Source organism: Annulohypoxylon truncatum (genome assembly GCF_022578515.1).
Source record: "Annulohypoxylon truncatum strain CBS 140777 unplaced genomic scaffold F4807scaffold_6, whole genome shotgun sequence".
NCBI lineage: Eukaryota > Fungi > Ascomycota > Sordariomycetes > Xylariales > Hypoxylaceae > Annulohypoxylon > Annulohypoxylon truncatum.
Window position 1 is genome coordinate 46289 of NW_025953792.1, and position 25862 is coordinate 72150.

At 49.6% G+C, this 25862-nt stretch overlaps 11 protein-coding genes across 11 annotated transcripts; 6 read left to right on the forward strand and 5 right to left on the reverse strand.

Annotated features, from left to right (window-relative positions):
* Nucleotides 1-49: 49 nt before the first annotated feature.
* On the forward strand, nt 50-2435 carry F4807DRAFT_413345 (putative ubiquitin-conjugating enzyme). Its single transcript, XM_047996862.1, has 6 exons — nt 50-516; nt 662-797; nt 851-952; nt 1009-1084; nt 1135-1209; nt 1260-2435. The coding sequence occupies exons 1-6, from the start codon at nt 501-503 to the stop codon at nt 1899-1901; spliced, it is 1047 nt and encodes a 348-aa protein (XP_047857037.1). The 5' UTR covers nt 50-500; the 3' UTR covers nt 1902-2435.
* A 123-nt stretch (nt 2436-2558) lies between these two features.
* F4807DRAFT_413348 (DUF1620-domain-containing protein) lies at nt 2559-6018 on the forward strand. The gene is made up of 2 exons (XM_047996863.1): nt 2559-5572; nt 5675-6018. The coding sequence occupies exons 1-2, from the start codon at nt 2702-2704 to the stop codon at nt 5711-5713; spliced, it is 2910 nt and encodes a 969-aa protein (XP_047857038.1). The 5' UTR covers nt 2559-2701; the 3' UTR covers nt 5714-6018.
* F4807DRAFT_413350 (aspartyl-tRNA synthetase) lies at nt 6019-8268 on the reverse strand. The gene is made up of 2 exons (XM_047996864.1): nt 7059-8268; nt 6019-6998 (listed from the first exon to the last, which is right to left on the reverse strand). The coding sequence occupies exons 1-2, from the start codon at nt 8112-8114 to the stop codon at nt 6321-6323; spliced, it is 1734 nt and encodes a 577-aa protein (XP_047857039.1). The 5' UTR covers nt 8115-8268; the 3' UTR covers nt 6019-6320.
* A 169-nt stretch (nt 8269-8437) lies between these two features.
* Nucleotides 8438-9710, forward strand: F4807DRAFT_413351 (U3-containing 90S pre-ribosomal complex subunit-domain containing protein). The gene is made up of 5 exons (XM_047996865.1): nt 8438-8805; nt 8860-9034; nt 9088-9133; nt 9200-9305; nt 9362-9710. The coding sequence occupies exons 1-5, from the start codon at nt 8538-8540 to the stop codon at nt 9541-9543; spliced, it is 777 nt and encodes a 258-aa protein (XP_047857040.1). The 5' UTR covers nt 8438-8537; the 3' UTR covers nt 9544-9710.
* Nucleotides 9711-9882: 172 nt separating this feature from the next.
* Nucleotides 9883-10683, reverse strand: F4807DRAFT_457318 (uncharacterized protein; the record flags this gene model as incomplete). Its single annotated transcript, XM_048001019.1, has 3 exons — nt 9883-10368; nt 10428-10516; nt 10575-10683. The coding sequence occupies 3 exons, from the start codon at nt 10681-10683 to the stop codon at nt 9883-9885; spliced, it is 684 nt and encodes a 227-aa protein (XP_047857041.1).
* Nucleotides 10684-11494: 811 nt separating this feature from the next.
* F4807DRAFT_339623 (uncharacterized protein) lies at nt 11495-13708 on the forward strand. The gene has a single exon (XM_047995362.1). It carries the CDS (start codon nt 12211-12213, stop codon nt 13273-13275), a length of 1065 nt encoding a protein of 354 aa, XP_047857042.1. The 5' UTR covers nt 11495-12210; the 3' UTR covers nt 13276-13708.
* On the reverse strand, nt 13709-15485 carry F4807DRAFT_339622 (P-loop containing nucleoside triphosphate hydrolase protein). Its single transcript, XM_047995361.1, has 6 exons — nt 15112-15485; nt 14953-14985; nt 14823-14881; nt 14579-14759; nt 14275-14507; nt 13709-14212 (listed from the first exon to the last, which is right to left on the reverse strand). The coding sequence occupies exons 1-6, from the start codon at nt 15139-15141 to the stop codon at nt 14143-14145; spliced, it is 606 nt and encodes a 201-aa protein (XP_047857043.1). The 5' UTR covers nt 15142-15485; the 3' UTR covers nt 13709-14142.
* Nucleotides 15486-19163: 3678 nt separating this feature from the next.
* F4807DRAFT_339728 (uncharacterized protein) lies at nt 19164-21222 on the forward strand. Its single transcript, XM_047995363.1, has 3 exons — nt 19164-20155; nt 20210-20800; nt 20873-21222. The coding sequence occupies exons 1-3, from the start codon at nt 19425-19427 to the stop codon at nt 21036-21038; spliced, it is 1488 nt and encodes a 495-aa protein (XP_047857044.1). The 5' UTR covers nt 19164-19424; the 3' UTR covers nt 21039-21222.
* Nucleotides 20871-22361, reverse strand: F4807DRAFT_413368 (SURF1-domain-containing protein). Its single transcript, XM_047996866.1, has 3 exons — nt 21471-22361; nt 21268-21373; nt 20871-21199 (listed from the first exon to the last, which is right to left on the reverse strand). Exons 1-3 carry the CDS (start codon nt 22279-22281, stop codon nt 21097-21099), a joined length of 1020 nt encoding a protein of 339 aa, XP_047857045.1. The 5' UTR covers nt 22282-22361; the 3' UTR covers nt 20871-21096.
* Nucleotides 22362-22538: 177 nt separating this feature from the next.
* On the forward strand, nt 22539-24817 carry F4807DRAFT_339752 (uncharacterized protein). The gene is made up of 5 exons (XM_047995364.1): nt 22539-22894; nt 22950-23002; nt 23064-23182; nt 23233-24319; nt 24380-24817. Exons 1-5 carry the CDS (start codon nt 22804-22806, stop codon nt 24419-24421), a joined length of 1392 nt encoding a protein of 463 aa, XP_047857046.1. The 5' UTR covers nt 22539-22803; the 3' UTR covers nt 24422-24817.
* Nucleotides 24818-25152: 335 nt separating this feature from the next.
* On the reverse strand, nt 25153-25710 carry F4807DRAFT_457324 (uncharacterized protein; the record flags this gene model as incomplete). Its single annotated transcript, XM_048001020.1, has 2 exons — nt 25153-25405; nt 25514-25710. 2 exons carry the CDS (start codon nt 25708-25710, stop codon nt 25153-25155), a joined length of 450 nt encoding a protein of 149 aa, XP_047857047.1.
* Between the last annotated feature and the right edge of the window lie 152 nt (nt 25711-25862).

Below are 25862 nucleotides of genomic sequence, written 5' to 3' on the forward strand. Positions count from 1 at the left end.
CTAAAATATTTCCTACCTGTAATGTTACAGTAGATGTAGGTAGCGTTAGCAGGAGTGTCCGTCTACGCGCTCGCACGCGTTTCAATGTTCAACCCCTCGAGTTCTTCTCCAATTATTTCACCTCGTCACCTTAACAACCAACTCACAACCCTCTTCTTCCGTCTTTTTCTCGACACCTAAACATTCCACCTCCCTCGCACTCTCTTTTTTTTATCTCAATTCAGATTGTAACTTGACATCTGGATCATCAATAAAACTTTCTAGAGAGATACTTCGTCAAGTTCGTTTGGGCAGTTTGTCATAATTTCCCAAGCAACTTCGATTGAATCATTTCTCAACTAACCATTACCGTATTCATCCCATTGCGCTGCACAAAAAAAGAACCATCATCTCACTGCGCAATTCTTTGTCCCCTTTCTTCACTTAATTATCATCTCGACTTCCATAAGTAATCTCACAAAGCTTCGCGCATCTACTTTCCAAATAATCTCGTAGCCATCATGTCTTATCGAATCGGTAGGTCTCTACTCTCGGTCTTGTTCTCTTCCCGCCTTCTCAAACATGACATGTCACATCCTACAGTGCAACTTTCATCATCGCCGCTGTCGCACGCATTTTCTATCCAACCTCCTAGACGGCAATGACTAACCAAATTTTTCAGAACTCGCCACCAGCGCCCGTGCTGGTTGCCAAGATACCGTATGTAAATATGAGCAAGCGAAGATTCAAAAAGGTGATCTTCGCTTCGGTAATTGGGTTGAGGTGCAGGACCATGGCTCATACAAATGGCGACACTGGTACGATCTCACCTTCAACAAAACTTAGAGTTGCTTTACTAACTAATACACAGGGGTTGCGTCTCTGGCTTATCTATCAGTCATCTGCAGGAGGCCATTAGTGACGGCAAGGGCGGTTACCAGTGGGATATGATCGATGGTTACGATGAATTGGAGTAGGTCCTACTAGGTTACGACGTATACGTTGTTTCTACTAACATGTCGCCCGTAGCGATCATCCTGACATACAGGAGAAGATTCGACGCGTCGTCACTCAAGGTCACATTGACCCTGAGGATTTCAAGGGCGTAGGTCATAGCCTCGTATAACTCGTGAAGCTCTAGCTGATTTCCAATAGGATCCCGAATTCAACAAGCCTGGCCAGAAGGCTATTCGTGGGCGTGCTAAGAAATCAAAGAAGGGTGCAGATGAGGTCAGTAAAATTTTGGACTCTTGATTTTATTTAGTACTCACATCTTGCAGGACGAAGAAGAGGGTGAGAATTCTCCTAAGGCTCCCAAGAAAACCGCCAAGCGTGGTCGCAAGAAGGCCGATGATGATGAGGAAGAAGAAGACGTTAAGCCCGCCAAGAAGAAGGCTAAGGGCGGTCGCAAGGCCAAGAAAGCTGCTGATGAGGATGAGGAAGAGCCAGAGGAGCTAGAGGAGGAGGCTGCCCCTGTCAAGACCCCTGCCAAAGCACCAGCCAAGGCATCTACTAAGGCATCTACCAAGGCATCTGCTAAGACTACTGCTAAGAAGACTGGAGGCAAGAAAGCGGCTGAGGCTCCTGCCGATGATGCCGTGTCCGGCAGCGACAACGAGGAACAGCTAGAAGAGGAAGTTGTTTCTTCAAAGGCCAAGGCCAAGGCCAAGCCGAAGCCTAAGGCGAAGAGCGCTCCTAAGGCGAAAGCCAAGGCTGCCCCAGTTGAGCAGGACGAGGAAGAGGAGGAGCCTGCACCGAAGCCAGCCCCTAAGGCGAAGGGTAGTCGCAAAGCCAAAGCTAAGGTCGTCGAACCCGAGGAGCCTGAGGAGCCTGAGGAAGCTGAGAAAGAGGAAGAGGCAGAGGTTGAGGCTGCTCCCGCTCCGAAGCGCGGACGCACTCGAGGCCGCCCCAAGAAGGCGTAAATCACTGGCTCCCACTCGATATAACGAATATCGACGATCGGAACGGGTAGTAGTGATAATGGCATGGGCTTTCTTGGGCTTTATTGCGGTTCAACTTAAGAGGCTGTCCCTATAGGGTTCATTGAAAACTCTCATACTCATCATTTACTATTACATCGGAAACTGCAGTAGTCCTCTGGCTGAGGGGGCATCTGCAACAAATGCGCGCGTGCTTTTTCGTTTAGCAGGTTTGTGAATCTATGCGGGGATATTGAGATGAGAGATTTCCTTTTCTCGCTTTCATGGTATCCGTAATCTCAGGAGGAGTGTGCAGATGGGAGTTTTGCTGAGAGAGATACCAATTGATGCTTTAGGTCCTTGCTGTTACGCCAAGATTGGTATCTGAATTGTACTTAGCTGCACTTCATGATGAATACAGGACATGACACGGCCGTGCTATCGGGACTTATGAGTGGTGATCCTGCGAACTGACCCCTGACAGACATTTGACGCTAATAATTGCTATATTAGTTAATTAGTACATATGGCTATTAAGTGCATAATCAATTACGTAACTTAAAGACACAACATGCTCGGTATATGCATATACCTATGTAAGCATTGTATCATAGTGGATCTCTAATCCCATCAATACTTCGGTAGCTGACAACTGACAACTCGCAACTTACAACTTATAACTAAACAGCGGGTACCTTAGCTAGACGACCAGACGAACCGCGATGTCCGAGACCATTTAACACGACATTCCCGGTTAACCTAGCATCTAATAGCGTTGAGAAGCCTCAGCGCATCTATTCAAGATGCATATACCGGTACAAACGCTGTCAATCGCGGTGCTGCTAGCTCTGCCTGCAGCCGTGCGTGCCGTCTTCAAAGACGAGGCCGGCCACATCGACTACCACCACGAGCTCCTCGGAGTGCCACAACGCGAAACCACATTCTTCCACCGACCCAGACCGCAAGACAAGGCGAGCCTTCTGTACACCCTCAGCGATCTAGGCGTTCTCGGCGCCGTCAACCCGGGCAATGGCGCCGTCGTATGGCGGCAGCTGTTAAGCAATAATCTTACCGATGGGGGAGGCCATCTAAGAGCCGGGGAAGATGAGACGTGGCTGGCTAGTGCCTTGGGTAGCTCCGTGCATGCGTGGGACGCTATTAGCGGACGCAATGTCTGGACATTGGATTTCGAGGGAGAGGTTAAGGACTTGGAGATCATGGAGATGACGGCGAACGATCACAAGGATGTTCTGGCACTACATCAAGAGGATGGCACGACTGTTACACGAAGAATACATGGAACTGAGGGACGTGTGGTCTGGGAGTTTAGGGAGGTTACTAGTAATGTGCCTCTGCAGGTCAGCACCAACATCGATAAGGTGTTCGTCGTTACTCTCCACGGATCATTCCTATCGTACAACCTGAAGGTCATCGTCCTAGATACCTTGACCGGAAAGAAGCTCGACGAGATCGTCATCGGCACGAAAGGCGAGGTGCAGAAGCCGGAGGACGTGCAATTCGTCGGCGCCAACTCCGCCGCTCCGGTCGTCGCTTGGACGGACAATAACCTGACGAAGCTCAAGGTCAACGTCCTCGGCTCTAAGAACGCGCAGGAGTTCCCCCTCGTACCTGACACGGCGAGCGTGGAGGTTCACGCCCCGCATACCACTCGATCCTCGCCGCATTTCCTCGTACACAGCCGAACTAAGAAGGGAAGCAAGGCGGATGTGTTCCACGTTGATCTCAAGAGCAATGCTATTACCAAGGCTTACGACCTGCCACTGCTCGAGGGAGGAAGCGCTTTTTCTACTAGTTCATCTGCTTCCAATGTCTACTTTACTCGGGTGACTGCCGACGAAGTCATTCTCACTTCGTCTGTTTCTCACGGTATCCTAGGCCGCTGGCTTCTGAAATCGGGGGCTGAGGAGCTGATTGCTGTACACGGCGTTTCTGAGGTCGTCAAGAAAGCGGAGGATACATATGCCGTAAGATCGGCTATCGTCACGGATGCCGATGACTGGACACAGATCGTCAATGGGGATGTCTCTTGGACTAGACCCGAAGGTCTCAGTGGCGCCGTTGCGGCTACGTGGGCGGAGATCCCCGAGTCGGAAGATTTGGCGAAGACACTGGAAGCTGAAGCTCACACTGATCCCTGGTCTGCTTTCGTGCACCGGTTGACTCGTCATATCGACGAACTCGAGTATTTGCCGGCATACTTACAGGCTATTCCCCAACGACTTTTCGCTAGCATTGTTGGCTCAGAAACTTCAGCGTCTAGCGGTACGCTTTCACGGGACAGCTTTGGATTCAACAAGCTTGTTGTTCTAGCGACGAAACGTGGCAAGTTGTACGGTCTTGACGCTGGCAACCACGGAAGAATTGTCTGGTCCAAGTCGGCCAACGAAACCCCCGGGAGCAAGCCTTGGGATGTCAAGGCCATCTACGCTGATGATGCAAAAGGAATTGTTACCGTCCGCGGCGCTCAGGGCGAATTCATCATTGTCAAGTCGGATACCGGTAAGACCATCGAGTCAATGCCCGTTGGCCTATTTCCACCGGTCGAAAGCGCCGTTCTAGTGGACAGCGACGCTGGACCTTGGCTGTTACCTATCGGTGAAGGCGGGAACATTGCCGAAGTACAGAGTCAATTCGCCCCTAAGCAGACTGTTATTACAAGGACGAGTGATGGCGGACTCAAAGGTGTAAAGTTTGAGTCAAAGGGCGAGCTGGCTGCCGAAGTCCCAACTTGGATTTTCACACCCCCTGCCGGACAAAAAATCGTCGAGGTGGCGAGCCGTTCTAAGCACGATCCGATTGCGTCGATCGGCCGAGTGCTAGGGGACCGTACCGTTAAGTACAAGTACTTGAATCCCAACACCATAGTAGTTGCCGCGATCGACGAGCAGGCAACTTCGCTCACAGTCTACCTACTCGATACGGTATCCGGACAAGTCTTAACGTCATCAACCTACGAAGGAGTCGACCCAACTAAAGACATAACCTGCGCCGTAGCCGAGAACTGGTTCCTCTGCTCCTTCTTCGGCCAGTACAAGCTCCGCGAAGCGCAGTCCCAGCAACTGAAGGGCTACCAAGTCGTCGTGTCCGACCTCTACGAGTCCGACTCGGCCAACGACCGCGGGCCCCTCGGCGACGCGGCTAACTTCTCGTCCCTGGACCCGGTCGACACGCCGACGGGCCCGTACCTGCCGTCGGTCACATCCAAGACGTACATCCTCTCGGGCCCCATCACCGCGCTCGCCGTCACGCAGACGCGCCAGGGCATCACGAGCAGACAGCTGCTGGCGTACATGCCGGATTCCCGCGCCATCGTCGGCGTGCCGCGGCTCGCGCTCGAGCCCCGCCGCCCCGTCGGCCGCGACCCGACGCCCGCCGAGATGGAGGAGGGCCTGTCGCGGTACGTTCCTGCTATCGAGCTTAACCCGCAGATGCAGCTCACGCACCAGAGGGAGGTGCTCGGCGTGAGGCAGATTATTACTACGCCTGCCGCGCTCGAGAGCACGTGTCTTGTCTTCGCGTACGGGGTGGATGTGTTCGGCACGAGGGTCGCGCCGAGTCTGGCGTTCGATGTGTTGGGGAAGGGGTTTAATAAGGTGGCGCTTTTGGGCACGGTGGTTGCGCTTGTTGTGGGGGTTGGGGGGTTGAGGGGTTTGGTGAGTTTTCCTTTTTAGTTCTGCCCCTTTTTTGTCCTTCTTGGGTGAGAGAGAGAGAAAGGAAGGAGAGGGGAATGAGAATGTGCTAATATTTGTTTATAGGTCCGCAGGAAGCAGATCGATGCCCGGTGGAAGTCGTAAAATTGACGAAAGAATTATACGATCAAAACGACAAAAAGGGGGAGGCCTACCTGATGAGAGAAAAGGGGTTATGATAAATAAGTAGAAGGAAAGAAATGAATAGGGATAAGGAGGTCGAACTGTATACTATTTCCTAGGGGAGAAGTGCCATTTTAGAGCCGAGCAGTTGACTTTGGCTCGTAGATGGGTATCGAATACAAGTTTCTATTGACGTATGTCTATTATTTCCGTAGATTCACGACGTGATAGACTTGGGATTATCTATATAAGTCATGATCGGTGCCAATGCGAGCAATACTTATATCCTTCTAATAGTGTCGTACCAGCGACTTTCCAATTCATATTCAGCTATCCTTCATATCTCATCACAAGACGTGAAATCGTCAGCCAATACTAGAACTTTCTTTTATTCTTCATCTCTTATCGAGCATCATCTATATCTCTATCGTACGTACGACATTTGATCCCCATCTTATCCCATTTCCCCTTTCCTCCCGTTCTCTCGAAGCCAGACGTGGGCTCCGTAAAAACGGCTTTGCCTCCTCTTTCTTTTTTTACTTCTTGAAAAGAAAAAAATGCTACTATCTCTATTACCTCTATCAACTCTCTAAGGCGTCAACCTCTTCGGCGTACGGGGGTAATAACTAGCAAGATGCACGCTGGGCAGATTCAAGTACCACGCAACCACACGGTCCAAACCGATACCGCCTCCGCCGTGCGGCGGCACGCCCGCGGATCTGAACACGTCGACGTAATCCTTGATACCTTGGCTCTTGGGGTCGATGCCCTTCTTGCGCAAGCGCGCTTCCAGTAAGTCGGGCAGGTGGATACGCTGACCGCCGGATAGAATCTCCTGGCCGCGCATGAAGAAGTCGTAGGCGTTAGTCACCTTCGGGTTCTCCGGGTCCTCAATGGTGTAAAAGGGGCGAGCACTCTCGGGGAACTTGTCCAGGACATAAAAGTCCGTGCCGAACTTCTTGCGCACGAGGGCGCCGAGCGCCTTCTCTTGGGGCGTGCTCATGTCCTCGTCGTCCGAGACGTTGCGGAACTCCTCGGGCCCTTCCTCCCGCAGTAGTTTTTGGCCTTCGGCGAAGGTGAGGCGGACCTCCTTGCCGGGCTCGGGGAGCAAGAATTCGTCGGAGGGGTAGATGGCGCGGATAAGGTCGATTTGGTCTTTGCAGCGCTCTTGTAGACCGCGGAAGATGTACAGCATGACTCCTTCGATCATGTGCAGGACCTCGTGGTAGTGGTCCTCGATTTCCATTTCTAGATCGAGACCGGTGAACTGCGAAATATTGTTAGTATTCTATATAGACGGGTTAGGATGATGATGATAATAGCTTACCTCGGTCATGTGTCTTGGTGTGTTGCTGTTCTCCGCTCTGAATACGGGTCCGATACAGTAGACGCGCTTCCGGCCACCAGCAATCTCGAACTGTTTGTAAAATTGAGGAGATTGTGCCAAGAATGCCTGTTTGTCGAAGTAAGGTAGAGAGAAGACGTTTGCGCCACCTTCAGAAGCGGCTCCGATCAGACAGGGAGGTTCAAACTGGACGAAGTCTTTCGACTCGAGATATTCGCTAAAGAGTTTCCGTACTGTCATCCGGACATCGGCGATCGCCTGCTGTACGGGTGCCCGCTTGTGCATAGCCGGGTTATTAAGATGCGTGGACAAGCTTGCCGAGGGCGCGGCAGCTGAGTCGGTAATAGAGAGGTTCTCGACGCCCTCAGCGGGTGCTGCTGCGGGTGCTTGAGGGTCCTCATCGTCGAAACTGGCGATAGCACGGTTCGAGGCATTGAGGCCTAGAGGAAGAACTTCAGGGCCAGGGGCAATCAGATAGACCTTGGTTGGGTGAAGTTCGTAGTCGCTAACGCGGCAGCTCTTGACGGGCTCTAGAGGTTTCTGGACGGTGGCTTCGACGAGAACGAAACTCTCCAGTCGCAAAGCACCAACCCATTTAACCATCTGTTTGCTAACCGGCTCTCCCTCGGCGCTGGCAGAGACCACGCCCTGGATAGTCCAGTTTCGCTCTTCTCGCAACTCGACGAACGCCATCTTGGCACCTTGCATACGGGCATTTTGAATCCAGGCTCGCACCTTCACTGTTTTCCCAACATGTTCCTCGCCTAGGTGCTTTAGTTGTACTTTTTCGGCAGCGACTTTTATGGTATGGTGAATGTCGCCGTAGTTATCCTTAGCAAGATCTTCGTTTCCGCCAGAAGCAGCCTTCTGGGCGGCGGCAGCAGCTTCCCTTTCAGCAGCTTTGCGTGCCTTCTCGGCTTCTTTCTTAGCCTTGGCCTCGGCCTTCTTCGCGCCCTTCTTGGACTGGGCGGGAGATTCTCCATCAGCCGGCGGGACAGCGCCCGAAGCTTGAGCTGGATCAACGGGAGCTTCAGACATGGTGTGGTCGTGTGAGTAGTTTTGGAAAGGAATTGAGGTATTTTGGACTCAAATGGAGGGTATTCTTCCCCTATTTATGCCGTCGGAGCGATGCGCAACGTACGATAAATAGGTGACAAGAATTAGAAGTTGTGACTCTTCCGGTCAACTTTGAACGTGTGACGCGGGGCAATTTTCATCGTACCGGCGACTTGCGGCGTGGAGGGGTTTTATTACCTAATAATTGCATATACCCATATTGACCACACTAATAATGGCTAAATAGATATTTGCATATAAGCTAGATCGTCAATGCTTAACTGAATTTTCATCCTGAACCTCAACTTACATCAATCATTTTTTCATCTCAAAACTGTATTCCTAAACCTGATATCACTCTATAATTACAATTCCCGGTCATAGAATTGAATCAAAATTACAATAATGTCCGAAGAAAAAGTGGTAAAGAAGAGACCCTCGGCCTTCAAAGCCAAATCCAAGAAACGCCGCCAAGATGATGAGAACGGATCTCGAAAACGGAGAAAACTAACTGCTTATGAGGAGGATGAGGAATATCTAGACCTAGAAGCCGGCGTGAACAAGAAGATCGCCTTAGTCGACAACCTATTACTTGCCGACCACCTAGCCAAGAAGATCAGGAGATTTGGGAACGATCTAAAGCCTGTTGAGCTGAGCCAACTAGACATATCACGTATGTTCTCATCGCTCGGTCAATCTTAGACATGTGGACTAAGAAACAACCCAGCAAACTATATCACAGACACGACGTCCTTCCAAGAAATACGGACTTTAGAGAATCTTCCCAATTTCCTAGAGAAATTCGCAGACCCAAAAAGCCTTGGTGAAGCGCCGAAGCAGAACGGTTCGCCTCATACCCTCATCGTCACCGGCGCCGGCTTAAGAGCCGCGGACCTTGTTAGGTACGGCTTAGTCTCCTAACCCCCCTTTCAGCATCGATATTAACAAGTTATAGATATGTCCGGAAGTACCAGACGAAAAATAACGCCATCGCAAAACTGGTATGTGATTCTCAATCTCTCGCGTCGAATATGGTTCTGGACCAAGTCAACTAACAACTGCGCTAGTTCGCCAAACATATCAAACTCGAGGAAAGCGTGCAATTCCTCGAGAAGCACCGCACGGGGATTGCGGTAGGCACGCCCACCCGGTTGTCTGACTTGGTTGACAAATGTGAGTCCCTTTCCGTCCCTCTCCTTATTCCCTCTTTAGCTCTAACAACCAACCAGCTGCCCTAAAACTAGACAAACTCGAGCGTCTAGTCGTCGACGCCTCGCATATCGACCAGAAGAAGCGCGGCGTCATGGACATGAAAGAGACTATGCTGCCGCTGGCTCGCTGGCTAGCGCGTCACGAGTTCAAGGAGCGGTACGCCGATCCTGAAAAAGGCTTACAATTGCTGTTCTACTGAGAATGGATGTAAGGCGTTGGGGCAGGTTGTAGATAAAAGGTTAGCCCCCTCTCCGAGAGGATGCACACGTGAAGACGGTCACATATGATACCCTAGAAATCGATAGACTTTTCCATACCAAATTGTTATCACATCCACGCAAAATAAGATTCCTAGTAATACGAGGCTCATTCCTTGTGATACTAATAAATTAAGGGATAGTTGAATCGATCGTGTTATGCTAATAGTATAGACAATTGCCAGCATGATTAATGATCATTAACCCATTAACATCCATCCTCATTCAATAATAGTGAGTCTTCCATATCCACATCATAAAAAGTCAAGCATGATGCTCGTCTAACCCCAATAACCGTTCACCCAATAATCCGTTAAGAGAACCACACATACCCATACTACTAATCCGAAATACGATGGCTCCGCCCGAAGGCCTCGCGATACGGGGATCACCCACGGCCGACTGACTGAGGTGGTGGTAAATTCAGCTGAAGTCGTCTCGAGGAATGCGGTAGGTGTTGGAGAGGCGGTGATAGGAGAATAGGGCACCGTTACGATAGCTGTGACCATAGTCGTGATGGTTGTGGCCTCCCCGGACTCCCCGGAGCCGATGAGACTTGCTTGTCGCAATTGCATACCCGGAAGATTTGAGACTTCGCGACCGGCGAGGTAGTCTTCTTCCCGAGATCGCAGCAGCTCACTGTTGACCGTGCCAGGGGCCACCATGTAAATCTCGGCGCCGAGGTTCATACAAAGCGAAATAGCATGACTGAGAGCCGGACCATAGTTATTCGAGTCGCATTGCGAATACAGGCACTGAAAGAGGGACTACATAGAAGAGTCAGCTATTTCGAGATGTTTATCTTTTATCAAAGATGGAAGCAGACCTTCTGGTAGTCTTTTTCGTTGCAGAGGCATTTGGTATCGAGGCACTGAAACACGAACATGCTATCGACCATACATCGAGAAGCACAGCCTCGAAAATGGTTAGCCTCAGCCCAAATTACCAGAACGGGACTCGAGGATGAATTTACCTGGCGGTCCGGCGGGTGGCTTAGGGATTGTGCTATTGTCCGTGCCGACAACTAGTCGCAACAGGTTCGCGAAGAGAACCCGCGCGAGCAGGATCTTTGCAAGCTTCATTTCGTCCTAATACGCTCAATATATCCGAGATAAAGTCGGGAAAAGAGTGAACTGTTTGTATCATGTATTCCCGTCGTGTCTTGTTTTATGGGTTTTCTGCTTTTTCGAAGATTCCATAAATCCTACAAAGCGAAAGGAGTGAAGACAGTAAGGATGATCACCAAGAAGATCAATCCGAATAAAAGCGAATGTTTATATTTTGGAAATCCAAAAAAACGAGGGTGGTTCATAGAGGATTTGATGATGTCTGTCGAGGTGAAAAGGAGACGAAGATGGTGCAAGATTTCGAAGTCTGTTGGAGTAGTCGTCAAGTCTAATCGTCTGAGAAAGAACGACTTACCGACAATGCTAAACTTGAGCTGGTAGGAACTTCCACAATTATGATCCAAGAGGGAAATGCCATCGTAAAGTCGTAAGATATTGGAAAGTACGATGATATACACTATATGGATCGACCGTCAGTACTGCCCGGTACCAAAGAACATGTTCCCCTTAAATCAACAGCCATGAGGATTCTCTTGAAAGTCTATCTATATAATAAGCCAAGATAAGAGGCCCAAGTATGTCGAGCGCAATAGTCGTATATATATTGCCCCATGAAACATAGATATTATTAGATATTATAGTACGTATTATACTACCACTGTCCTAAACTGTTCCAGTGGTTGGATAGTACGTATCAGTAAAGAAAGGTGTGATACTAAACAACTCTCTACCTAACTTTCTATGGAAGATTAGGTCTCGGCAACATATACTAGATCCTCCCCATACGGAACCAACATAGGTACTCTTTCAAAACTCATCCCTTCGGGCCCGACTGCTCGTATATTGCGGAGTCTAGTCCAAGTTAACATAAGGTCACTACTGAGATAGGTCACCATGGAACTAACTATACCGATTTTAAACAACCCTTTGAGAACTTATATACGGAATAAGTATTTAAGACATGATTTACTACGGAATTTTTACAAATGTATGGATGTAAATTAGAGGCAATGTGAAGGACATCCACCGGTTGTTTCAATGGGTATGTATGCTATATTCAAACGGAAAATAAGAGGGTGGTTAGAAACATTAGAATCTTTAAGTGCTAATTGTATCTCTCTTTGATATGAGTTCTATTTATATTTCGTTTCTTACCAGATATTACAACGATGTTTAGAATCTCCTTGAGTTAGGAAGTAGGTAGGAATACAATCATCTAAAGCCGCCAACCCCCTAAAAAGTCCATTAAAGGGGACATGCATATAAACAGTCGACCATCCAAAGCACTAATGCATCTAAAGAAAACTTGATAAGGTAGGTAAGTACCGAAGTACTAACTCATCAGCCCCACACCGCTAGCAGAACCGGGCGCATTGGGCTCCACTGAAATTTTCTGTCTGCATCGTTGCTTGTGACCTGCAGAGCTTCATCGCAGTCCACCGCTTCCCAACCAAACAATCTCTGCTCAAGGTGTTTGCGCAGACGTTCTCGTCTATTACAACATTCTTCCCCTTTCAAATACTCAAGAAATTAGAAGCCAGAATGTCTTCCAAGAAGCGCAAGTCCGAAGAGGACCCCACCGCCATCGCCGCAGTTAGCAGCGACAGCGCCAGCAAGAAACGCAGACGCATAAGCGACGCTGTAGACGAGGATGTCCCCAGAGTCGAGAAGAAGAGCAAGAAGGACAAGAAGGTAAAAAAGGAGAAGAAGGAAAAGAAGAGCAAAAAGTCCTCCAAGAAGGAAAAATCCCACAAGCGCGCTTCTCCCGTCGAAGACGAGATCGCCGCCGAGGAAACCACTGCGCCTGAAGTAGTCGACGGTCCTTCTGCCGAGGCCCCCGTCGCTCAAGACCCTCCTACCGCCGTAGAAGGCGAAGCCTCGGTCGAAAAGCCGTCCAAGAAAAGCAAGAAGGAAAAGAAAGACAAAAAAGACAAGAAGAAGGGCAAGAAATCCTCTACTCAGCCCTCAACCACCGAGCCCGCCCCTACCCCCTCTGACCCCCCTCCCACCGCCGCCGGCGCCGGCGCCTCAGAAGAAGAAGAAGAAGAACAAGACACCACCGGCGGTAACCAAAACGGCAAAAAATCACGCTTCATAGTCTTCGTCGGCAACCTCCCCTACAGCGCAACCGCCGCGCAAATAACCGCGCACTTCAGCGCCGTGCACCCGACCTCCGTGCGACTGCTCCACGACCCGAAGACCAAGAAATCGCGCGGCGTAGCCTTCGTCGAGTTCGCGCGCTACGACCACATGAAGACGTGCCTAAAAACCCTACACCATAGCACCTTCACGTGCCCCCCATCCACCACCTCCGCAAAGGATAAGCGCCCCGCCGCTCCCGAAGAGAGAAAAATCAACGTGGAACTGACGGCCGGCGGAGGCGGCAACACGGCGAACCGCAAGGAGAAGATCCGGTCCAAGAACGCGAAGCTGAACGAGCAGCGCGCGCGCCGCATCGAGGCGGAGATCGAGGCCAAGGCTGAGAAGGCGCGGGAGAAGGCCGCGCGGGGCGGCGGCGACGGGGAGGAGGAGAAGAAAGAGGCCGCTGGTAGGAGCATTGAGGACGCCGTCCATCCCAGCCGTAGGAGAAGGGTTCCCGGCGCCTGATCCGCGATTCCGCGATTCTACTGCCACTGAAACCGCAACCACAACCGTAACCCCTAGCCACCATTCACTTCCAAATTAGCCCAACTACGTAAGACGCTTCCCTTATGGAGATATCATTTTTTTTATTAATACGACGACATGCTTTGGAAAAAAACAAACAACTAGACCCGTAAACACCCACAAACCTTAGACAAGACAACAAAAAAGAACACAGCAAATCTAGGGAGACATGCTGTAAAATTTAGATTCCTCTCGCAAATATGCTATCTACAGAATTGTGAAAAGGCGAGTCTGAATATCCTTAGGAGAGGGGGTCGCGAGCTCTCGCTACCGTTCTACCTAAGTCCAGTCCGGGGCGACACGCGACACACTCTCCTGCAGAAAACGACTAAAACCGGTTATACCTGTATTATGTCCAATTCGTAGAAAAAAGGGCAGCATACAAGTCTTGTTGGTAATCTGCGTCAGAACTCTTAAGCACGACGAAAAGACTTCTCAGGTTTCCGTGTTAGAATATGCTCCGGGTTTCCTTCTGCTGACGGTCTCTTGCGATTTCTAGCAACCTGCTTTCTTCCCCCTTCTCCTCCTTAATTCTGTCATGGTCGAAATATCCCATGGTGTGCAACAACAAAAACACGGCCACCAAAGATACGTCTGTGGGTATGTAGGTTTCAAATGAGGGGACGCGAAATATGGGTAGTCGGCCAACTTCGAAGATGCCTGAATACGTCGGTTCCTCATGGAGGATAAGTAATCTTTCCTATATGTCCACCAAAAACGCCTTCATCGTTTCGCAAAACTTTCTGGCTCGCTCGACCAAAAACATGGAAATGTATCAACAACGCGACAGGAACATCTGCTATCCGTTTATAGGATCGTGCATTTGCTCTTCTTGGTGCTTCCTTTCGTTGTCACGGGCCTAGGGTTGAGGACGGCTCTATAAGCAAGGTTAGCATATCGTGATCCATCAGCGTCTCTTTCACTATATCATTATCATACCTGATAGCCTCGTCGAAAACACTCTTAAGATTTCGCTGCGTAAGAGCTGAGCATTCCAGATATTTGTGGGCACGGATCTCTTTCGCGCAAACCAAGGCTTGGTCGTATGAGACGGGTTCCATCCTCTTCGCCCTCAAGCTTTCCAGGGTGGCGGGGTCCTCTCGCAAATCCAGCTTAGTTCCGACCAGAATGATAGGAATATTCGGCGCATGGTGGTCGATTTCGGGATACCACTGAGTTAAGTTAGCAATTGTCTTGATATCGACCTAGAGTCTAAGAAAATGTTGTTTTGCTGTTTACGTACCTTGGCTTTTACGTTGTCGAATGATGGCGGGCTTACGATAGAGAAGCAGATCAAGAAGACATCGGTCTGGGGGTAGGAGAGCGGTCGCAGCCTATCGTAATCTTCCTGACCAGCAGTATCCCAAAGCCCTAAGCTGATGGGCTTGCCATCAACCATGACACTTGCGGAGTAGTTGTCGAATCTACATGTTCAACGTGAGCTAATGAGCTAGAAGGGGGGGATGTAAGACGGCGAGCAAACTAACACGGTAGGTATATATTCACCCGGGAAGGCATTTGTCGTGTAGGAAATGAGAAGACATGTCTGACGCTAATGTTAGACTTCGGGGACCATGGAAACACGACTCGAATTCGACTGAATTGAATAAGACGGACCTTTCCGACGGCACCATCACCCGTAACGACGCACTGCAGGAGAATCTCGCATTAGCATAGTGTACTCGAGCTGGTGGATTGCGTCGGTGCTCGCTTGATTGCTGTTCGAAGCGACATGACGACAAACCAGCAAGCCGACAAACATTAACAGGAACATACCTTCAACGATTGAACACCAGGAGCTGCCATTGTTGGCGATCTTAATATGCTTTATTCGATTTACCAGCAATGGGAATTGGAAACTAGACAAAAGACAAATTGACAACTGCGATAAATTCAGCGATTGTTGGTATTGTATTTTGATGATGATATGGGGATTGAATATGGCAAGTTCTAAGGAAAGTCTTGTCGGCGATACAATCAGGAGCAAAAGAGGTGTAGAAGGAGCTTGCGTTGCATAAGGGTTAGAAATGTTTTGACACAAGGTCGGAAGGGTGTGGTGCCGCAGATCGCAGGAGGTGGGCAAGCGTGCTGCAATGGGCAATGGCAAATAGAAGCTGGCTGCTGGCCACTGGCCGATGGTAGGCTGGCTGGCTGGAAACTAGAAGGGGAGTATGGGAATATCAAGAAAATATGGAGCACGGCGCTACGGTCCCAGAGTGCCAGAGAGCCAGGCAGTTATCGTAGCCTGTAGGAGTCTAGCGGCCTGGAGCTATACTGTATGCGTCTATATGTGCTGCAGCACGGTTCGCACGCTGGAACGATAGCTGGCTGAGGAGGCCTGATAGGGTAGTTTTGCCAGTCCAGGGTGTCCCGATAGGGATGGGGGAGCTTCTATTTGGCTAGGGGGTGTGTGGGGACAACGCTTACAGACAGAACGGTGGTTGATTCGAAGGCTGGAACGCTGGGCTTTTTTGGGGTTTGGGGCGAGTATCTAAATGGGCGGTGGCGCGAGCGTCTTTTGGACGAGAATATTGGAATTTCAAGTGTCAGGTAAAAGAAGGATTATGGATGCGTTCTTTCTTGTCGTCAACCCCCAACTTGAAGGCGGTAAAAGTTGGACAGCTAGATATGAATGTACGTATATCGACTGTTGTAAAGGATAACGATATCGCTGGATGACCTGACTGACGGGGGCTAGAATGAGACGATAATGATACCTACTAGGTACTACCTTGGTAGGGAATGGCGACGTCTTACTGAGCCCTGAAGAGAACAAAGAAACATGACAACTTACAAACAGGAGCAGATAATCTGATGCTGATGAAGATGTTACAACTCACAAAGCAGCGCGTACCGAAATCTGAAGGAGAAAGAAAAAGCCAGTCGAAGTCGAGATATCATTCGATGTTGGAAACCAATTGGTGTGAGATTCTTGATTTATGATTTGTGATTTAAAAGACGCCGTCGCAGCTTATCGAACCCCTATAATTCGGAACTTATTAGCCCACTCGGAAAAAGTGAATGTGGAGGAGGTACCCAAGTATCTCGAAACTAACGTAAGGGGTAAAGTTGGCCCAAGCGTCTTTATTGGTTGCTCTTATCTCCATGATTTTCATCCATCTTCAATAATACGTACAAGTGAGTTTGTGTCCATGAATATTGGCGTACGTCTAAGTTTACAGTTTAATGTCATTATGAGGTAGTTTATTCTTGTATCCAGATGGGGCTCGAGATTTAAACAAACAAATACGAGATATGAATAAATAATACCATATACCTGGATAAGCCAGACAAGCATACACAAAGTTAAAAATGTGAAGGTGGAGATATTATACCAAGTAAGCCACACTTCTGTAACTTATTTATCCAATAGCACCTCGCCGATGTATGGATATTCGGTTGTTTTATAGGACTATACCGAGATCGATCGTCACAGGCTATCTGACTGCCGTAGGACTACCCGCTCTGCATGTGCAGTACGCATGCAAGTTAGCTATATCTGTACTAGATATGTAGGCAAGCAAGATTGCATACATTAAGCATGTAAGCACTGGACAATAACTTTGTTTGTCTAGACAAGCAGAGAGCTTATGAGAGAAGAGCTGTCAACGAGGTCGACTCGATAAGTCGAGGCGCCATTTGAAGCGTTGCCTGTAACAACCAATCCCTTTGGAACATCCGAAGACCTGTCGCTTGTCATGGAGGTCAGGGGGCTTGGCCTGGGGAATTTGATTGCATCAAGCTAGAATGAATATAGACAATTCGTCAGGCTAAATGAGGAGTTTGTAGCGACTTCAATCCGGTAGCTACTAGAAGCCATTCATTGATGTCGACTCCGGGACGCTTTCGAACACAGCCGTTGCGATTTCAGGGGCACCTTGGTCGTTATTCGACAAGCCAATGGCGTGTTAGAGTGAGCTCCAGGGGCGTTGTCAAAGAACGGTAACCCGAAGGATCATCTCAAAACCGGTACTTCGTCTTCCAGCAACATGGTCAAACTAGGTAGCCTGGTAGCTTGCTTGGTAACTTAGATATTACCCTACGAGATTACAACTAGAGTAGACATATAGTATGATAGGTTGTGATGCAAGGTAACTGGATAAAATCTCGAGCCAATGAGTAAACCGAATACTCGGTATATTACTGTCATGCTTTTAAAGGTTTGCCATAGAACAGCTGATTGCTTCTCCGAGAATTATATGTAGTTCACAAACAGTGTCATCTCGCTAGCTCCAGTGGGATATTTGAGAGGATTTAAAGAAACAAATATCGTGAGAATGAGAAACCGTGAAAACTCCAGCAAACGCAAATGAATCGAAGCTGTTTCAGAAAGTTCTGGCTCCGGTGGAAGTTACCAGCGGAAGGTTCCATGGCTCGGCAAGCAGGGGAAAGTATGGAAACTGACAAGGATCACCCAAGACACCGGATCCCTGCAGATTATGTAATTGATTTTCCAGTCTTCTCTTGAATGACGTTTGATACCCTCTTTGAGCGGGTTCCAAAATCTTCCCATTATAGGTAGATATTAGGTAACTTGAGTACGGCACTTGAATTCCTACCTACATATTGATAATCTGCCTTTTCCTCCAAGATTGACAAATCCGACTAAGATTCGCCTAAGTTGATATCTCCGGGCTCGTAAACTGCCTGCCGTTCTTAAAGGAAGTAAATGTCTGGAGACGGGATACGCGTACAGGAACAGAGATGCAATACGAGTGACCAGTATATCAGCACAATAAATCGATATGGATCAGTGTCGATACCGTTACTGCCTAAATAAAAGTCGCCCAGGCAAGCCATAGCATACAACAAGCCCTCCAAAGCGCAACCCACCAACCCAACGACGGCCGTCGTCTCAAAGTAGAATAACAGACACCTAAATACGGTGAATGGCTCCTCATCAGGCGTGGTAAGCAATGTCGCGGCCTAGATGGCAGTAATTATCACGGTCCAGGCTGCTGCACAACAGAAGAAAAGACTGATGACGGATAGCAGTTTGGGGAGGGGAATACTCGGGGTAGCCCCCGAAGTTGTGAGCTTGCCTTTGGATAGTAGCGGTGTTCCTTCCAATGGCGTCTTTGTACTGGGGGACGTGTTAGGCCCGCAGGGTCGGGACGGGTCGAACACTGTGTCTATCCTCGTGACTACCTTTTGTTATAGATGGTACTGGTGAGTAAAGTCTCGATTCGAGGTCAAATTTGCTGGTAGGCAGTTTTGTTGAATTGGTGCCAGCTGGTAAATATGAATTCCACATGTCTCGAAATTGGTATTCTTTGATACCTAGTAGAGGAAATAGGAAATTTATGACGAAACGCAAAGCCTCTTATAATTAGGTAGTCGATGAGATCTAGGCATTCAAGGGCTTGGTTAAACTTTGTAGAAACTATATACGCCTCTTCAAGGTCGAAAGGTAAATCATTACTGAAACCTATCAAGCCCGTTGAGATTCCTTTTCAATACCCCGGGAGGATATGGACATCTAGCTCACGTATATCTTCTGTGTAAGTGTAGCTAAAGCCCAAGTCCACACCAATCTGAAGCAAAATCGCGATACCGAATTCAAATCAATAGTAGCACAAGCTTGAAAAATATACCTAGTACGTAACTACTAATATAGATCATTAATACATTTAAAGTCGGCTTTATGACTTTCATATTGACTACTAATATCTGATCTTAGCATCAATATATATCACTCGACCAATTATACCGTTTAACTAGGTATTCATTTCAATATTCTTATAGGAGCTGGTATCAACCCCACTATTACGTACAGTATGACCCCTGCTCCCAATATCCACATGCAATTGTTCAATAGGTAACTTTAAGGTGGACGCGTCTAAATTCTTAACCGCGTCAAGCAATCACCACTCACACGTCATTGTACCCGACCACTTCTAGCCTCGAACCTACGCCCATTCAAATCTTCATGTGGTCTCAATTTGATAAGGGATAGGATTTAGAACAATAAGGGTGTCGATACTGTCATGAGCGAGGCAGAACCCTCCATCCACTTCCGTTACTAAACAAGTTGCTCAGCTGGCTGGTAAACCTGAAGAGGAATTGGCAATAGCACCATTTCCGTCACCATGTCGGACTCATCCACGAACAACACCGGGAACCACACCGGGCGTCTGCCCCCCCTCAGCACGCCGCGAAACCTAACGACGCCCAACCGCCGCGCCATCAGCGCCGAGCCCTCCTCAAACCTCCGCCTCTCCGCCTCCGCCCGGCGCAACCCGAACACGCCGCACGCGCGCGCCGCCATCCGGGCCATCGACCAGCGGCGCGCAGCCCTCTTCACGCCGGGCCGCGTCGGGCGCCGGCGCAGCCTGGCCCGCGAGCGCGAGCGCGAGACGCCGCGGGACCTGCTGCGGAACCTTAGTCGGGTTCTGGCGCCGACCTCGACGGCCGTCTCGTCCTCGTCCTCGTCGCCCGGCCCCAATGCGAACAGCTCGACGTTGCAGACCCTGATGGAGGAGGATGATGACGACGACGAGTTCCCGATCGAGAGGCCGCGGTTCTCGCTACCGCTGGACAATGATGATGAGTACGATAGCGAGCTGAAGCCTCCGCGGTCTAGTATACTGGAGGATGAGAATTATACGGTTCAGTCGATTGAGCTGCCTCGACGAGTATGGAATGAAGCGCCGCCGGGTAGGGATAGGGTAAGCTTTGGGAGTGTGCGGATGAGTGATTTTATTGGGCCGGATATAGACGATGCTGATGATAACAACGTCGGCATCGATTCGGGCTTCTTTCCACCACCTGCGTTGGATGATACCGACGTGGTCATGGATGAGGATGCCATATTCGAACGGTATTATTCTGTAGGTTTCCGTTTATTAATGAGGAAATGCTAATAGAGTTATAGCGTGGATGAGGAAACACGACGTCAAACTATGGGAGGCCGAGATGATTTTGGCCCGATTCAGATCCCCGATATTGGAAATGAGAGCACTTTTGTCATGGCGCCAGTGGAATCACCTACCCGAGATCCCACGATAACCGAAGGCATTGAGACGGGGGATGCTCAACTAGAAAATGATGACGATGACGATATAGAACAACCGTTTGATCCCTTTGACATGGGTGATAGCGATGTGGAAGGCGATGGTGGCAACGAGGGCAACGAAGGCAACGAAGAATTAAACGAAACCATTATATCTCAGGCCATGGATCCTTTGGCGCAAAGACGACCCACGAGAAGAAAGAATGGCAAGAAGATATCGAGACATGGCATCGAATACCCTTCCTTACCCCAGGGTGTGGTGAAACGATTGGCAACGACACTTGCGAAAACAGCCGGAGTCAGCAAAGCAAAAATTAGCCCGGATACGCTGGACGCGATTATGCAAGCAACGGACTGGTTCTTTGAGCAGTTAGGAGACGACTTGGCAGCCTACGCGGGACACGCAGGTCGAAAGACAATCGATGAAAGTGATATGATGATGCTCATGCGAAGGTATGTTATTACACAACTTTGGAGTGTCTACTGGCCCTGGCAATACTGGTCATCTAATTATAAATGCTGCAGACAACGGCAGACGAATGCGTCGACAACAACATTTGCCCTAGCGCAACGACATCTACCCAGAGAACTCCTACAAGAGTTGCGTATGTCAGTCCCACCGCCTACGAAAGCTCCTCGAAAGAAACAGTCACGACACACGGAGGTGGATGAGGAGGAAGAAGTGACTTGAGGCCCGGCAGAATTCCGAGTTCCGTCAAATGATACATTGCGTATTTAAAACAAGGAGTCTACGACCATTCCTTGTTCATTCGTACCCTACGTGAGATATCCGAAGGTGGCTTCTTGACTACCATGTAAAACATTATCGACGTCGCTATAGCGAGTCCGTACCTACGGTACGATTGTTAGTATAGTAGTCGAGGGTAGGAATAGGGACAAGGGAGAGGGTTGAGGCATACCATGTGAAAATGTACTGGGCATGGTTATTCCTTAAGTTGACCTCAGCCGGTCTACCAATGGGAATGCCCTTGGCTTCCATGTCTATAGCCTCTAGCAAAGTTGGCTCTGCAGAATAAATGCAACGTTAGCCAAAAGAATTATCTCAACCCAATCAACCAAGTGCTGTGCTCGTGATCCTGTCTCATCTGTTCAAGGAACATACCCATAGTCTGCTCAATCCACACAGCCTGACTCCCCGTCAGCGTAGCCATCTGCTTAACATCCGGAAAGTAGAACTCGTTCTTATCCGGCCTATTCTCCGGCGTGAACATATTCTTCTTCCACGGCTCCCTCAGCAAGCCCTCGACCTCGACCTCGCCGCTCGGCAGCGACTCCGGCCGGTCCCGCTGCAGGCGGTGCTTCTTGCTGATCCAGCCGCGGTTAACCAGCACCGTCGACCCCTCGCCTTCCCCCCCGCGCTCCAGTGGCGTCACTACCATGTACCCCTGCTCGCCGTCGCGCATCCGCGGCCCGACCAGCATCTCCCGCTCGTGCGCGTACCGCCCGCGCGCCCGCACCCGCCGGAAATCGAACTCGTGCACCGCGTCCGGGTCCACGCGCGGCGGCAACGGTAAGGGCGGCCGCACGATCCGGTCCTCGAATTTGGCGATCAGCTCTGTTTTCCACCCGAGACGCTGCACTTGCCATGTTCCGAGCAGGAACGCGGTTACGGGTATGATGGCGAGGATTATGAGGCCGGGCCCGTGGCGCCGCCCTGTGCGCACGAGCTCTGGTGGGTTGTCGAGGATCGAGGTGAAGGCTGGGTCTTCGGCGGGGGGACGCGCGGATCGTTTTGTGCTGTGCGTGAAGGTGCGACGGAGGGAAGGGGGTGAGGGTCGGAGGATGGTGCGGCTACATCGTGACGACTTCGTGGGGGGGTGGTAGCTGTGGGTGGTGCGGACTTGGGCCTCGAGGGCTTGCTCGACTCGGCGGGCGAGTGATTGGGGGGTTGTTAGCCACCTGCCTGGTGGCATTGTGTAGGGATTACCAGGTCTTTATATCGAGGTCAGCTAAGAAGAGCTATACACTGTGATATCAAGAACCATGATGACGTTCTTTTCTTCAGAATTAATGGAGCTATCCTATTGGTGAGGCTTTGCAGCTAATGGGGAGTGGGGCTGATCGGACAGGGGGCCCCGCTGCCTAAGGCTGGCGCTAGGTTGGGTACGGAAGTACCTGCAGTATGATGTCCAGTTAAGTTTCAACGCTTACATCGTGGCAGTTAACTTAGGTTCGTTCAGTTACCACGGACAAATAACATTTGAGCATCTCGACGCTCTTGCTCCAGAACATCATAAATAAATCTCGATTCTCATCCTGTCGAAATCTAAGGCTGGACACTTCACATTTATCGATATCTCTGCCTGGCCATCTGATTTTAACTTTTAAGAAATAATGAGCCCAGCTCTCAGCTTCATCTTCACGATCTAACAGCCTCGCTGTTCATTTGTTAACATCTACCCTATTTTGCGTATGCTGTGTTTCGGGCCGTAACAATGGAACAAAATGTGTTTTACGAAGGCAGCCTGGAGGATGCCATCTCCCTTGCTATTCAGGAGTCAAAGATGGTGCTTGCCTTTGTAGATGGTGAGAAAGCACTGAAATTACATGCATATTTGACAAGCAGCTAATATAAAGCTAGACGGCAGTGAAGAAAGTAAGCTATGGGAGACTGAGTTATGCACAAATGAATCGGTGAGTAATATTTATATGAATATATGAAATATAAGAAGTTGGAAAAGTTAACCTTAGCCAGCTACAATCACCACTTGAGCACTATGCTGTGTCCTTGCGACTTCTCAAGGATTCTAGAGAGGCTGGGTTCCTAGAAGCTCTATTTCCTATCCCGAAGAAACCCACCATTGTCATCATCCAGTGAGTATCAGCAGCTATCATATCGAGAATTATTACTTACTATATTATAGAAATGGTACGCTTAAGGAGTACATCCAGGCAGGAACGGCGAAAGAAGACCTCGTCCGCAGAATTGCAGCTATTCTTAACACTGCTGCGGCAGGTCAGAGTCAACAATCAGCTATGACTCAACCAACACCAGTAGCAGCTTCTTCTGGGCACGAGACAGATAACCTGTACGATGACAATGGTGATGATCAACCGCAGGTTGATAACTCCACTATACAAGCGCACAACTCTCAGCAGACCCAGGAATCGCAAGAAAGCCGCGTAGCCAAGGACTCCAGGGACAGAGAGAAAAAGAATCAACAGGAGACAGTCGAGAGTAATAGTAGTACTAATTCCGCGGAGCGGACTTATGCGCAGGAAGTTCGCCAACGCAAGGTACAAGCAGCCGAGGAGAGAAGGCGGATTCTGAAGCGTATCGAAGACGACAAGCAAGAGCGCAAGGAACGCGAGGCCCGGGAGAAGAAAGCGCGACAGCTATTGAACGGATCCCAAGAGGGAGAAAGTTCCAGCAGTCAGACCCAGCCTATACCCCTGTCTATAAGACAACCAGGCGGCTCACGCGGAGAGTATGCCAATATACAAGTTCGACTTTTTGACGGCTCGACAATCCGATCCCGCTTCAAGAGTGATGCCACGCTGAACGCCGAGGTACGCAAATGGATTGACGAGGATCGCACAGACGGAAATGCGCCGTATACTTTCCGCGTCGTCTTGTCACCTCTCCCTAATAAGGCTATCGAGCCTGCTGAGGAGATCCAGTCGCTTCTCACTCTCGGCCTCGCCCCATCCGCAACACTTGTCCTAGTCCCCGCCAAATACTCAATGGCTTACCCAAACTCAGGCGGGTTCATCTGGCGAAGCTTAGGCGTCGTCCTCAGCATATTTGGCGCTGGCTATGGCCTGTTGAGTGGGGTATTTGGTGGCATTACGGGGATGATATTCGGTCGGCGGCATGCTCAACAATCTGGAGACGAACAAATCCCACTTGGAGATTATCGAGGGTTGGGCTCAGCGAGAAATTCGCGAATCAGTGGGTTTCAGAATCCGGGGGATGCGCGAAGAGATACCCAGTTGTATAATGGCAACTCGGTAAGTCCATCCATACAAGTTGACTTATACCTGATCTGCTTGATTGCTAACGCTATATAGCTGAACTTCGAACCGCGAAGAGACGATGACGAGAACAACTAATTCAGGGGGCTGCAATTTTACGACAAGCTACTGTGTTATTAGTGATGATATTGATGTACACTACCTAGTAAATTGTGTACGTGTACGTATACCAAGGTTGACTACTAAGGACTTTGCCACGATTAGGAAGAGAAAATGATATGGGACTCTTTAATACCGCAAACTTCGATCTATACATTATTTCTCTGCGATATTAGAGAGTATATATCCGTCTATTGCAGTATACGAACCTGTCTATTCTTGTCATTTAACGACTTGTTTCATTTTGCTGTCTATTCCGCCATCTTTTAACAACCCGAAATAAAATAGGGGCATGGATTCAATAACCCATCACTGCGGAATTTTTATAGTAAACAACCTTGGAATAATCCGCACTTCGGCATATTTAAACCTTTGCAATTTGGTCATTACAAATATCAAGCAAGAACATCGATGATACACAAAGCAAGACCATGGGTACGGGTTACCGAAGAATCCAGAGTGAGGTATTTACTGGTGTGGACTGTCTGACATTACTGTACACTGCAAGACGCCCATTTTTAGTTTATGCCACGGAATGTGATAACACGCCGTAGACTATACGCCAGAGGAATGCGTATTTTCCTTCCACCCCTTCCTAAACCGAACCGATCCGTTCGTCGATCCATCTAATCATCATCGTCCCATCTCGGTCTTTACTCCCCCCTCCCCATCTCCGCATTGCAGCTCAACTCTGGGTAAATTTGGAGAACTTAGTACTGGCTGGCGGCGGCCTGGCAAGCCTTCAGCTGCTCGAGGTACCAGCCGCAGATTTGCATGTTGCCGCCCTGCTCGTCCATGCACTTGGTGAAGGACTGGGTCGCGCCCTGGCAGTTGTTGCCCCACTGGCTCTGCTGCTGCTGCTGGGCTTGCGCTTGGGGAGAGGCCTCGGCGGGCTCGGAACCGCCGCTGCCGCCGAAGAGGCCGCCGATGGCGTGGCCGATGGAGGAGCCTACTGCGACACCGCTGTTGACCGTTGTTAGTTTTTTTCCCTAAAAAGAGGGTAGCCTAGAATCCTTCTGGGTAGAAGAGGAATAGGATTGCGACATAAGGAAAGAGAAAGGAAAGACGTACGCAGCAGTGCTGGCCATCTGGCCGAAGAGACCGGGGCCCTGCGAGGCCTGGGGAGCGGTGGCCGTGGGCGCGGGACCATGCTGTTGATGCGCGGGGGCGTAGGTCGCTGCCGGTCGGGTCTGCTGGGGAGCAGGCGCCCTCGAAGGAACGGTGGGACGAGAGGGAGCAGGTCTGGCGGCGGAGCGGTTGCGAGGCATTTTGATTTTCGATGTTTTCGTTAAAATTAGATGGTAGTTTCGTTTGCTGTCGATAGGGCGGGAAAAAAAGAGCGTCGGAAAAAGTTGACAAATTTCGGCTTGGCTTATTATAGTAACTAGAAAGTTGAGAGTGGAAAGCGACGGAAAGGTAA